Consider the following 13,327-nt stretch of genomic DNA (forward strand, 5'->3'; position numbering starts at 1 on the left):
TATCGGAAAGGGGATGGGGGGGCGGGTTGTAGGGCCGTGAGGTTTGTTCGCAGGGACATTTTAAATCGGCGGGGAGGTGATTTTGGGGAGGGTGGTTGAAGGAAGAAACAGTCTGGAAAGTGATTCAGGTTCCTTTGTGGGCGGAGAGACGAGGGGGAAGAGTGGGGTGAGGTCCTGGAGGAATGAACGCAGTGTTTTAGAATTTAGGGGGAACAGGGATCGATTTAATGGGCGGTGGAAGGAGACGTTTAAGAGGAATCTTTGGAGGAGAGTAAACGGTTTGGAAGGTCACTCTTGGGGGGGGGGTACGGTAGCAAAGAATCGATTACCTGGGAGGTTGGAGAAAGGGTTAAACAGCCCGGTGAGAGGTCCCGGCAAAGGGTGGGGGGGGGGCCTGGTGAGGATAGGGGAAGCGGATGGAGTAGTCCCAGAAAGTGGGCGGGACTAGGAGTAGGAAGTGTTTGTGGCCCAAATTGAAGGGATGGAAAGGGGACGGGGAGAGGGTGGAGGAGACGGGAGCCGGTGGGAGGAGAGCCCAAGATAGAGGGGAGACCGCCAGCAGGGCTAGAAAAGAAGGGAGGGGGCCGCAGAGTAGCAGAAGATGGAGAAAACTGGATTAACTCAGATCGGCTGAAGTCATCTTTTCCACTCATTACCTACAAATACCAGTAATTGATTCCCTCCATCCTGGGAATCCTAAAATGTGATGGGAAAGTACCACGTCTGTACATAGTCCCCACACACGTTTTTGAACACAGTCTTCACTAATGAAAAGTCTGGAAGCATTCAGTTCCACTTACACCCCATAACATACCTTTTTGGAAGGGAACAAGCTCACTTAGAACCAGGATTTTAGTACTTGATGGTATAAGGCTTTCCACAGACAAGATCTCCTTTAGACCATCCCCTTCAGTCGCAAAACCACAATGACACGGCTAATAAAAATCTATATTCATTTGTATATCAAACTACTGAATTGTTCATTTGGTGGAAAGGCATACAGAAAAATAGTCAACATATTTAGAGGGGGAAAAACCTTCCAGAACTTAATCCCTGAAGCAGTTTGGTGAACCCTGACTACCACGTTGGAATTGTTCTCCCATTATGTAAAACTGATTTTATTCTGATGACCTGATGCTGCTGTAGAATGTTTTACTCCACTATAAACATTGGTATAATAATTATACAGTGTAATAAGACATTCTATACTAAGAAAAAGCCATGTTCCTCCAGGTAATCAGTAGCTTGATGCTATGGCTTACCTTGTCTTAGGCACAGTGCTGAGGATTTTACATTCATAACCTCATTTAACTCATAACTCTGCAATAGGTTCTTTTTTATGCCTAATTTATTGGTGGGGGACTGAAATGAGGTTAAATTACTCCCATCACACATAGGTTAAGTGTCATAATCATAGAATCCAGATCTGATGACTTTTCTCCCTGTGTCCCCCAACACAAAGGATAGTCTCTGGGTCCAAATAAGAGCACAATAAATGCTGTTGGCCTAGCAGAAGTTAAAGCCTTTCCCCCCTTTCTTTAAAAGCTTTAAATACAAGAATTAAAGGTTCTAATGAAAACAATTTATAAAACATTATTTCGCTCTAGGGAAACAATAATTTGCAGTTAAACCATTGAGTCAAGGCCCTTTCAGTAAAAGCTGTATGTTCTGTTTAATTAGATACATTCCATACTTTATTCTGCCACATTTTATTTTGGGGGCAGTTATTATTAATGAAGATCATTGCTCTTGCTGTTCTCTGTAAGACATTAGTAATCTTTTAACAATTCAGAAGATAAATTTTGTCAGAAATAAAAATGAGTTTTGATGTCAAAGAATGTCCTCTATAATCAATTAGATGTGATAATAAGCAGTCTTACTGTTCTTTTTTAACTGCCTGCCCCACAGATGTATTAGCTACTTTGGTGGCAAGTTGTAAGATCTTCATAGGTTACTTGCAATTTTGTAAGTGATACTATGAGAAAGGCTAGTATTGTAAAGCAATTAGTTCTACAGACATGCTGTATACCTGTCTACTTTGAACTGAGGGCAACTGTTGCAAGTAAAGAAATAATAGGTTCAGGTGATAGGATATTTTAAGGTGATAAAGTAGAATTTTTAAATTTGACAATACAGATGCACTATAGGAGAGGACTGCAAGAGAAACCATATTGTGGAGGTTAGTTAGAGTTCACATCCCAGCTCTACCACTTTGTGACCAGTTATTTGACTTGTAGCTTCTTTAAGCCTGTTTTCCTCATCTGTAAAATGGGAGTGATAAAACAGTGCCTGCATCCTGGGATTGTTCTCACTTTAGAACCAAAAGAATCCAGATTAAGTATTCTGAAAAGTTTAGCTATGTGAGAAATGAAGCTTTTTGTATTGTAAACATAATACTCTGGCTGGACTTTTCTCTTAGAAATTGTGGTGGCACTTCAATTTTTCAGGTTTTTAATAATTTTAATAGTAACTAACTTCAAAATAGAGATAGCTGCCCAATGAGAAGGTGTACCCCACCTGGATTGTTCTGATTCTAGTCAAACCTTTTGGGTTTTAATTTTTAAATTCTTATCCTCCTTCAAGAACTTGGGAAGGATTTTTAAAGTGCTTTTGGTGGTTCTTTTAATTAGGGCCTCGTTTTTCTGAAGGCCTGTTGCCTTCCTGAGCTAGAGTATTACCTGTTTTTAGGTGGTCCTGCAACCAGTGCTGCTTCCGAAGGTCTCACTTATTCAGGGATGCTCTTCTGACCAGTTGTTGGGTGTATGCAGTGCCTGCCTGATGCCTTTTCATTCTCACTGGCTCTTGGTTTTCTCCTTTGGGAAGGATAGAATTGGGTAGTCATAATGAGTGTAAAGTCAAATGTCCTAGGTTCTTAGGCTGGCTCTACCACATACTAGCTGTGTGTGTGCCACAAACAAGCAAGTGCATCTCTCAGTAGCTTTATCTACAAAATAGGGATCAGTATCATAGAGTGGTCACATTGGGATACCCATGTATAGGCACAGCATCTGATTCATTGTAAATAAAAATTCAGTAAATACTAGCTGCCATTTATATTTGAATTTTAAGTCCAGTGATTCAACCAACCGCTATTCCCAAAGTATGTTTGGTGCTCAAGAGTAGAGATGCTATCTGTTGAGTCTCTGTGCTGGCAATATACTTCTTCCTGGATATCCAAAATGAAGATTAACAAATCAGTGAAGAAACCTGTTACTTGCTGAGCTTGAGCACAGTTAAAATACCTATTAACTTGCTGGATTCAGTTGGTAAACACTGGACTAATAACCTTCCACTAAGCTCCATCTATTCATTGGAAAGACTTATACAGAAGCTGTAGTTTAGGTCCCCCATGCTCTCAATCCCCCATGAATCTGTCCTTCCCAGAAAGACGAGTACAGGCAAAAGTGTCCCATTTTAACCTATTCTCATGGAGTACCACAAACTTCCACCAGATGGTGATATTGTATAAAATGAGAATTGTCAGTATTTTAGTATCTAAGTGAAAGATGGTCAAAGCATTTGATGAGTCATATCAGAAATCAGCTTACCATTCACTAAAGTTGTCTGAAGGACTTTTAAGTTCTCAAGGCTTTTATTTAAAGGGGGTCCTTTGAACCTTGAAATATCAGATAACCAAAGTGGTAGCCACGAAGTTTATATCATCACCAAGGAAAAAAGTAAAATCTAAAAGAACTCGTTTTTTGTGTTTTTTTTTAAATATCCTTGAGAAAAGTTATTAGCATAGTGGTGAAGAGCGTGGGCTATGCAGTGTATGTCTTGGGTTCAAATTTTGGTTCTTTGACTAGTAGCTATGCGACCTGGAACCCAATTGTGCTATCTTTAAATTGTTCATACTGTAGATGACCCTAGGTGATTTTTTTTTTTTTTTAATCCTCACTGGAAGCTATTTTTCCATTGATTTTTAGAGTTGGAGAGGGAAAGACAAATTTTGATGTGAGAGAAACACATCAATTGGTTGCCTCCTGCATGAGCCTGACCAGGGACCGGGTAGGGGAAGAGTCTACAACCAAGGTATGTGCCTTTGACCTGAATCGAACTCGGGACCCTTCGGTCTGCAGGCCAACACTATCCCCGGAGCCAAACCGGCTAGGGCGACCCTTGGTGATTTTAAGCAGTCGTATATGTACATCAGTTCTTTAAAAGTTTACACCTTATGGAATGGTTAGAGGAATGAGATGTATCTAAAGCACTAAATGCTTAGTACACAATAAGTGGTAAATATTAGCTGTCATTATCCTAAATCTTTTTTTTCCCTCTCCAGTTTATTTTCAGTTACTTTGTAAAGACGGAAGGCTCATGGTACAAATTATTGTCTCCAGGTGAGTACATTTTGAGACTTTTTATGTCGTTTGAATGCTTAGGGCTATATAGATTTGATATTTCCTTGCAAGAATCAGGGTCCTCATGAGCATCTTGTACAGATGCTTGCATTTCAATCTCCAGTTCAGTGCTTAGCACTGCCTAGTTTCCCAAGAACTTGTGCTCAACAAAGAGTTCCTTTGGGCCTTGAATGGTGGTGTAGGATACTATTCATCCTTTACCCCCTCAAAAATATTGTAACCGCCAGCCCTTTGCTTGCAGTGCTGGGGCTGGAGGCCTGTCAGAATGGGTGCTGATGGAGCTACAGGGGGAGATCGAGGCTCGCTACAGCACTGGATTAGCTGGAAACCTCCTGGGAGACCTACATTACACCACTGAGGTGAGGGGGCTTTTCTTTCCTTGCCTAATGCCTCAGGAAAGCAAGCTACACCTAGGTGGTGCTCCCAGGACCTAGAGTGAGGACTGCCCTCAGGTTTGTTAATCAAGGGCTAGCTAATCTGCTAAATTATCTGCTTGTTCTCCCCCCCCACCTCTGCAGTTGCAGGTAAATTTAGCTTTGGGGAATCTTGAAAGGTCACAGTTCTTTTTTTTTTTTTTTCCGGAGAGAGGGAGAGAGAGAGGGAGAGGGAGAGATAGAAACATCAATGATGAGAGAATCATTGATTGGCTGCCTCCTGTAAGCCTCCCTACTGGAATCAAGTCCACAACCTAGGCATGTGCCCTGACCAGGAATCAAACCGTGACCTCCTGGTTCATAGGTTGTGCTCAACCACTGAGCCACATTGGCCAGGCAAAAGGTCACAGTTCTAAAAGTGAAAATTCTCTTACCAGGGCCATAAAGGGCATGAGGATGGGTTGTCCACTGTAGCTATATAGCAGTGTAAGAGCCAGACCAGGGAGTGCAGGTACCACTGCTGCCTGCCAGGGCATCTTTAGGAAGCACTTGAGTGTGATGATCTTGCCCTGAATCTCAGGCATCTTGCTCTTATTCTGCCAAAGGGAATTCCTGTGCTGATCGTGGGGCATCACATCCTGTATGGGAAAATCATCCACCTGGAGAAACCTTTTGCGGTCCTTGTCAAACACACTTCTCCGGAGCAGGACTGTGATGAGCGTGGCTGTAAGACTGGCACCCGGTACCTGGTGACAGCACTCATCAAAAACAAGATTCTTTTCAAAACTCGCCCCAAGCCCATCATCACCAACGTACCCAAGAAAGTATGAAAGAACCCCGGATTTTCCCTAGAGAGCGGCCAACTCCTTGGACTCGTGCTCCACTGCCACCTCGAGGACGGATGGACGGTTCCCTGGGACCACAGGGGGGTCAGGGTCCTGCTCTGAACACTGGCCACCCACTGGGCATGGCCTCAGATTCGTTTCTTATGGCATCTGGTTCTCTTGGTGGAAATCTGGCCCCGTTTCCAAGGAACCATTCTTCTTTTCCAGCTTCATCAGGCTCATTGGCTTCAAATCCAGCACCTTTCCCTTCTGGTGCTCGTGACTCAAGCATGGCTCCTTTTCCAAGGGGAATGAATCCCACTGCCGCAGGTGCAGTTTCTTTCTCGAGGCCCGGTGGCCTCTTGGGCCCAGGGCCAGGGCCAGCTCTAAACCCTCGAGCAGGGTCTCTTCCAGGCCCAGGGCCTCTGTCTAACCCAAGGTCAGGGGGTCTCCCAGGGCCGGGTCCTATGCCCAACTCAAGGGCAGGTGGCCTCCTGGGAACAGGTCCTGACTCCAGAAGTGGGGGCCCCATGGGCCCTGGATCTGGACCCAACCTGAGAACGGGTGTCCTCTTGACTCCTGGGAATGGCCCTCCCAATGCTAGGCCCATGGGCCTGGGCCCTGGACCAAGTCCCAATCTGAGATCGGGCTTCATGGGTACAAACCCTGCCCCGAGGTCAGGTATGTTTCCAGGCCCCGGCCTTGGGCCCAACCCAAGAGCAAGTGGTTTGGGCCCAGGCCTTGGGCCCAACCCAAGGGCTGGTGGCCTGGGCCCAAGCCCTAACATGGACACCAGAGCAGGTGGCCTCTTGGGCACAGGATCTGGTCTTAACTTAAGAATGGCTGGACCTCAAAACCTAGATCTTGCCCCCATTCTAAGAGCAGCAGGTCTTTTAGGAGCAAATTCCGCTTCTTTCTCACAGGCTTCTGGAAACATGGGCACAAGCCCATCTTCCATGGCAAGAGTACCTGGCCCCATAGGCCCCAACTTGGGTCCTGGCTCTCGGGGAATTGGCCTTCCAGGGCCAAATCCATCTCCCATGTCGAGGGCTTCTGGCCCCATAGGCCCTAATTCAGCTCATTTTTCAAGGCCAGCTGGTCCCATGGGGGTAAATACTAATCCCTTTCCAAGGGGGACAGGTTCAGGGGCACTGAACCCAGCTGCCTTTTCTCAGTCTTCTGGAACATTGGCTTCAAACCCACCTACTTTTCAGAGGTCTGCTGGCTTCCAGGGTTCAAATCCAGCAGTTTTCCCAAGAGCCTCTGGGCCACTAGGACCCAACCCAGCTAATTTCCCAAGAGCCCCTGGCTTACAGGGCCCAAGTCCAGCTACCTTCCCAAGGTCTACTGGCCCATTAGGCTCTGGTCAGGTGACTTTCCCCAGGTCAGCTTCTGGGCCTTTGGGCTCTTCTCCAGCAGGCCCTGTGGGTATCAACCCAGCTCCTTTTGCAAGGCCAACTGGGACCCTGGGTCTAAACCCAGCTTCCTTTCCAAGGATGAATGGTCCTATAATGAAGACTGTGGTCCCATTTCCTAGAGTGGGTAGTCTCCCTGGCACAAACCCAGCTGCTTTCCCCAGACCAGGAGGTCCAATGGCTGCAATGTACCCAAATGGAATGTTACCCCCTTAAACAGCATTTCCTCTCTAGGACCACCTTGGTTTCCAAGCATCGTGGTTCTGGGCAGAGGCTGTGTTTTAGGTAAAAGGGTAGTCATGGAGCTGGGGCTCAAGTTCAAATGAGTCATCTTTTTTCAAACTCTGCTTCTTTCTTGATTAAAGGTGAAATGTTATTTGTGGGACATGGATTGCGGCAGGCGGGAATGATCCCAGCCTTGAGAGAGAGGATCTCTAGCCTTCCAGAAGCCTGCTGTGCTTTTGTCCCACAGCTTTCTGCCCCTTGTTTCTTGCTAGTTTCTTGAATTGTTCTTGTGGACTTTTCCTCAGGGATACATTGACCTGCAGGTCCCAATTCATATGTAGTTCCCTGCTCACCACTGGAGAATCGGCTCACTGCTCTCTAGAAATGTTGCATTGGTGAATGGACCATGCTTCAGCAGCTCTGACCTGGGCAGCTTGGACCTGTCATCCTCTACTGCCATACCTTTCCCTGGGGGCTTGACACAGAACAGGGAGGTGGGCAGCCACTTTAAAGACCCACCAACTACAATTTCCACTTGACTGGCAGGTCTTGGAGTTTCCTTCTCTGGGACTTAGAGGAGGCCAGAATCAAGGCTCCACGGTTCATCCAACTCCCTCTCCACTGGTACTCCCAATCAAAGAACCTCAAAATTTAAACTGATGTGGATGGGACAGCGGGAGGCGGGTGGGAGGGGTGGGGGGTTGAAGGGAAGAAATCACTGTGCTTTGTTCAACCTGATGTGAAAGGATGGTTGGTGTTTTTCCTGCGTTGTATCTTTTCTTACTGTTTCTTTAATAAATGGGATGAGAGGGCTGCTGGTGTCATTCCGTTTTGTTACCTGTTCCACAGGGAAGGAAGTTAACCCACTGCTTTTCATGGTTTCAGCTTGGCCACAGTCCTGCATTATCTGACAGATAAAATACTTTCACTCAAGGAAGAAGCAAGCTTGATTTTTAGCCTTAGCTTGCTCCTCTGCCAGTAATTTCACCAAAGACCCTACCCACCCTCTTCAATAAAAGTGAAGCCACCATAGGCGTACAGTTACCATCAAGGTAGGCTTACTGTATTCCCCAGGTCCAGAAGCAGCTGTGACAGCTCGTCCAGCTTCTCAGTGACACTCGAATTACTGCAACTGTATTTCTAGTTCAAGTGCAACTTTTGAAAGTGTAATAGAGTCAGCTTTCATTAAGTACAAAAAGGGAGGAAGTAGCTCAGAGACAGCAGTTTGAGAGAATCTTTATTTTGACAAATATGTGCAGTATAAAAACTGACCTGAAAAGTTAAAAAAAAAAGGTAAAAATAAATATGTTTACAAATTATTGTAGAAACAATACAAAAAAGTCAGTTAAAATTCTCAATGAGGAAAAACCAAAATGTGTCCAATTGTATAAAGGCTCTTCCCTTGCAAGAAACGGGGATAAAGCTGAAGACCCAGTTTGGTTTCACTGCTGAAAAATGTACAAAATAACTTAGAAAAACCAGTCGAGGTCAAACGTTGTGAGCCCACTACTTTTGATATGAGGAAAGTTGATAACAGTGTAAGGCAGAGCTGATGGTAGGACAGCCAAGAGTTTGCCATCTGGGAGCCCATCGTATGTTACCCTTCGAGGGAAAGCTGAAGAAAAACGGCCCTTAGTGAAGTCTGAGCTCTGCAGCTGGCTGACCGGATTTCCTCCATTGTAGTGCTCAAAATAGTTTACTTCTTGGCCAGCAAAAACACGGAAGAGCCTGGAACAACTGCCTTTGGCAAATGGCTGCTGCCTCTTCTAAGAGCCTTCATGGATTGGGCCCAACATCACCCAGCAGTCTTATCAGAAACTTGAGGTCTGTGTGATGCAGCCGTGTTGGCTGCACTTGGAAAACCCTTGAGTTCATGGGAGTTGAAGGAAAGCACCAGGGTTTGCCAATCTGTGGCTCAGAGCACACTGTTCCTTTGTAGGAAGCACCTGGGTACACTAGAGGCTTGCCCCTCCACTCCTCTCTACCTTAGTGTTCATTCTGAGGGGTTAGTTGGACCCTCTGAGAATGGATGTTTGGAGATAGCACACACGAGCAAGCAACCCCTAAGCCAGAGGCTTAGTCAAGATCCCAGGTTTCAAACCCAAGAGCTGAGAATAGTCTGTGGACTGCCAAGCTCTAGAAAATGGCTTTCCCTCATTTCCCACCAAAAGTAGAAGGAATGAGAAAGCAAGAACCTTAGGATTTAGGAATCAATTCCATCTCCTAGTTTGGTTTCTGGAAAGAAGCAAATGCAGGAATGACTATCCACAGCTTGGCTGTAAGAATTCCCTGGAGAAGCCACTGAGGAGAATGGACAGTCTCAAAGATGACCAGCTTGGATTTGAGGGTTCACTTAGGGAAACTGAAAAGCTTTCCATCAGAGACGATTGTCAGGAATTGTAGCCTGGCCCTGGCTGGCTTGGCTCAGTGGATAGAGCGTCGGCCTTCCAACTGAAGGGTCCCAGGTTCAATTCCAGTCAAGGGTACATGCCCTGGTTGTGGGCTCCATCCCAGTAGGGGGCCTAGAGGAGGCAGCCAATCAATGATTCTCTCTCATCATTGATGTTTCTATCTCTCCCTCTCCCTTCCTTTCTAAAATTTAATATATTTCTTAAAAAATATATTTAAAAAAAAGAATTGTAGCCTGAAAGTCATGCATGCTACCCAGCTGCCAATGATCGTCCCAAGCAGTTCCAAGATGGTAGCCAATTTGGTCAGAGGCTCCTAGTAGGATTCCCCCATGTGCTGAGGGCAGGCTTGCCTGTTACAGAGGAGCCTGTGAGAGTCCAGGCGCTGACTCACTTGCCACCTTGAGAAACTTACCTGATGAGGAGGAGGGCAAAGAGGTGACTACATCACTTGAAATCAGTGAGGTGGCCATCTTAGGACTCAGCTGAATTTAAGAGGACTTCAGGAGTACACAGGTTGAAATACTGAGCCCTCACTTCCTTTCTTAGTATGTTGGGGTTTAATCTCCCTGGTAGATGACTGAAACATTTTCTCTCCTCAGCAGACAAGTTCATCTAGATGTCTAGGCAGTTTCCAGGTGGAATCTATATAGGCCTCCATATAGCCCATAGCCTTGAGCACCACTACCAACCTTTGTTCCTCCTGGCAAGTTTTCCCTTTTAACATTCACATTTATGTACACTTAAAGCAGTTCAATGCTAACTCCCTGCTAGTTTGGCTCATCCTTGAGATGTGGAATGGGGTACACACAATAAAGCACCATTCCTGTACCCTGTTTTCTGATGCCCAGAGATCAGGCTTCTGGGCCTTGTATCTCAGGCACAATCTTATTGCATTGATAACTTGATGGAGGGGGGAGACATTACTAGCTGGCCCAGATCTCAAATTCTCTCCCCACCTCTGGTTGTGTTCAAATGGGGCTAAAAGAACCCCTTCCCACAGCTGGCTTTGCTCACTTACCTATCAGAAGTTGCTACTGATTGGAACTTATTGTTTGATTTAACACACTTCTGAGTTCCCTCTGGATCCTGGGGCAGGAGTGGAATCTTTCCCAGAGACCACCATGTAGCAGACAGGCAGCCTGAAAACATGTGTCCTCTACCACCCTGAGCTGGAATTGGTGTTGCCTTCCCTAAGCAAAACAGCCCAGGGCCATACTACAGTCACCTTTCTTTGCACTTCAGATTTGTCCTTTGGACCCTTAAGAAACTAAAACAGCATTCCCTCCTCCCTCCCACCCCATCTTTCTCTTCCCCATCTTTTCTCTTCCATTCCCCTTCCCTCCCTTACCCATTGCACTTTTCCGGCTCTGCTTGAGGGTTATGTCACACCTCAGCAAAAGCTAAGCTATACTGCTCTGGCTTCTTCCCACATCGCCGGGCAATAATGGCCAGATACAACATGAGAAGGGCCACCCAGTAGCAGCCATACAGGATGGCCCCAGAGACAAGGAAGGCTAGCTCCGTCTCACTGAACAGATCCTGGCAATAAGCTGTGTACGCCAGTCCTCCCAGAAGGACTGCCACCCAGATGGACACAGGGATGAGGCCAATGAAGTTCACCACAATGGTTTTTCGGCCAGAGGTGCCCCAGCCGGATTTGTTGATGGTAGCAATGGCAAAGATCTTGGCTGGCAGGAGGCTGGACATATAGAGAAGGGAGTACAGGGACATGAAGATCATCTCTGCATTGCCCCGAAGGAAGCAGGCATAGGTAGCCTTGATAATGCCCACCAGCTGCACCGTCAGCAGGAAGAGGAGAATGTTCCAGATGCGGCCACGGTAGAAAAGCTGTATGACTGTGGCTATGAGGAAGAAGGGGAAGAAACCTGTGACCACTGATTCGTAGGTCATCCAGAGGTGGTGCTTATGGAACCACAGAGAGTTGTAGAGCCACTCCCGGAAGTAAGACTTGCTCCAGCGGGTTTGCTGGTTGAGCCACCGGAGGTACTTGGTGGGGGTTTCTGTGAGGCACTTGGAGCGCGCTGTATATTTAGTCCTGTAGCCCAGGCTCAGGACTCGGTTGGTGAGGTGCCGGTCATCCCCAAAGCTGCACTTGCTGCCTAGGAACTTCTGATGGTACCAATCTTCCAGGAATTGCTGGAGGAGGCTGTTGCGGTACATGCCCAACGGCCCACTAATACACTGCACACAGCCAAAGTAGGACTGGCAGGCCCGCTCCACGTTGAAGGCCATCCAGTACCGCACACTGCTCAGGAAGGAGATCCATGAATCATACTTGTTGAGGATCTGTAAGGGAACCATAGATGCTGGGCCTCCGCACCTGAGACCATGAGACCCAGGAGACACACACCAGAGACCAGGAGGTCTCCCTACCCTGAGTTCCTAGCCTATTGCTCATATTCCTGGCCATCCGTCCCAGCCCAGCCATGGCTGGGAAACTCGAGGCTCAGGGGAGCCAACCGCACTCTCTCTCCCCAGCACTAGCCCAACTCGCCACTGTGTCGTCTGCATGGATTGTCCCAGTGAAGTTACTCTAGCAGTCAAAGCCACCTTCAGTCCCAGGGGGCAGCCTGTGGCAGCGACAGAGAAAAGGCCTTGAGAAAGATGCAAAGCAACACCCAGGCACCTGGCCTGACCCTTCAGGTGGAAAGTTTGTTGGGAAGGGCTGGTATGTTACCAGCAGTACCCTCTGGAAGAAGCTATTCCCCTTATTCCGACCACATTGCCCAAGCTCTTCAGAGCAATTAAGCCTAGAGCAAGGGTTTCTCAAGGGTCTAACTTGAGAGGTGCTTGCTGTATTGCCAAGTAGGAAGCACCTTGCAGGATCAATGGGCTCAGAACACTGTGCCCCTCCCAGCAGCATAGGCTCTCTACATACCCGGTAAGTAACTTTCTCCCCTCAGGTTTAAAAAGGGCAGGAAAGGAGCTGAATAGCAAGTGAACCATTTGAAACTGTCAAAAAAGGAATATTCCCCCCTATTCCCAAAAGTACTAGGAAGCCAAGATGCCCACTTCCCAGACATATCCAATTGGATCAGAAAGCTAAGAGAGTCCAGCCCCCACCCCCAGGAATCCTTAGTTACTTCTTACTTGGACATCTCCCCCGACTCCTCCTACTTGGGGGTCCTCCTCTAGGACTCGAAGCATCTCAATGGTGCAGGCTGGATCCAGGACAGTGTCAGAGTCACACACCTGCAGAGGAAATGCACCGTTAGCCCATTTTGACCTCAGTCCACTCACAGCCTGAGGGACATAGCCCCCTTTCACATGGTTCACTTCTAGCCACTAGCTAAGAGATTTGTGCCAAATAGAAGGGGTGAGATGAGTAACAAAGGAGAGTAAGGAAAAGAAGAGTTCGGATACCAGGCTTGACAACCACTAGCTGAGAGAGAAACCCAGGAGTCTGTCAATGCTGGACCTGGAAAGGGAGAAATGTTTTATACTGGACAAGTCTTTAGTCTCTATGAAGCCAGGCTCCTGAGAAATCAGATGGCAGGCACAGTGCCTAGACCAAGGCCGGTAGACACACCTCAGAAGGCCAAGCTCTTGCCAGAGGCTATTGCCCAAAACTATCCCATAAGAATTTTAACAACAAGGTCTTCCCTGTTTCAGCTTCTGGCCTCTGGATGATCCACAACCCAAGTGGAGGATGTACCTACCAGTTGCAGCTCCCTTCACGCCCCCCCCCCCCCCCCC

General features: G+C 47.0%; 2 protein-coding genes across 3 annotated transcripts in view; one reads left to right on the top strand and one right to left on the bottom strand.

The window, feature by feature from the left end:
* The first annotated feature begins 4,246 nt into the window (after nucleotides 1–4,246).
* CHTF8 (chromosome transmission fidelity factor 8) lies at nucleotides 4,247–8,012 on the top strand. The gene is made up of 3 exons (XM_005881210.2): nucleotides 4,247–4,340; nucleotides 4,603–4,720; nucleotides 5,341–8,012. Exons 1-3 carry the CDS (start codon nucleotides 4,318–4,320, stop codon nucleotides 5,563–5,565), a joined length of 366 nt encoding a protein of 121 aa, XP_005881272.1. The 5' UTR covers nucleotides 4,247–4,317; the 3' UTR covers nucleotides 5,566–8,012.
* A 1,765-nt stretch (nucleotides 8,013–9,777) lies between these two features.
* Nucleotides 9,778–13,327, bottom strand: part of HAS3 (hyaluronan synthase 3) — a 25,707-nt gene continuing 22,157 nt past the window's right edge. For both annotated transcript variants that reach the window (XM_005881208.2, XM_005881209.2), the window contains 2 exons: nucleotides 12,722–12,823; nucleotides 9,778–11,917 (listed from right to left, as the gene is read on the bottom strand). In XM_005881208.2, coding sequence (XP_005881270.2) covers nucleotides 10,994–11,917; nucleotides 12,722–12,823 — 1,026 coding nt within the window. In that variant the 3' untranslated portion in view covers nucleotides 9,778–10,993. The remainder of the gene's footprint in view (nucleotides 11,918–12,721; nucleotides 12,824–13,327) is intronic.

This window comes from Myotis brandtii, unplaced genomic scaffold (assembly GCF_000412655.1).
Source record: "Myotis brandtii unplaced genomic scaffold, ASM41265v1 scaffold670, whole genome shotgun sequence".
Taxonomy (NCBI): domain Eukaryota; kingdom Metazoa; phylum Chordata; class Mammalia; order Chiroptera; family Vespertilionidae; genus Myotis; species Myotis brandtii.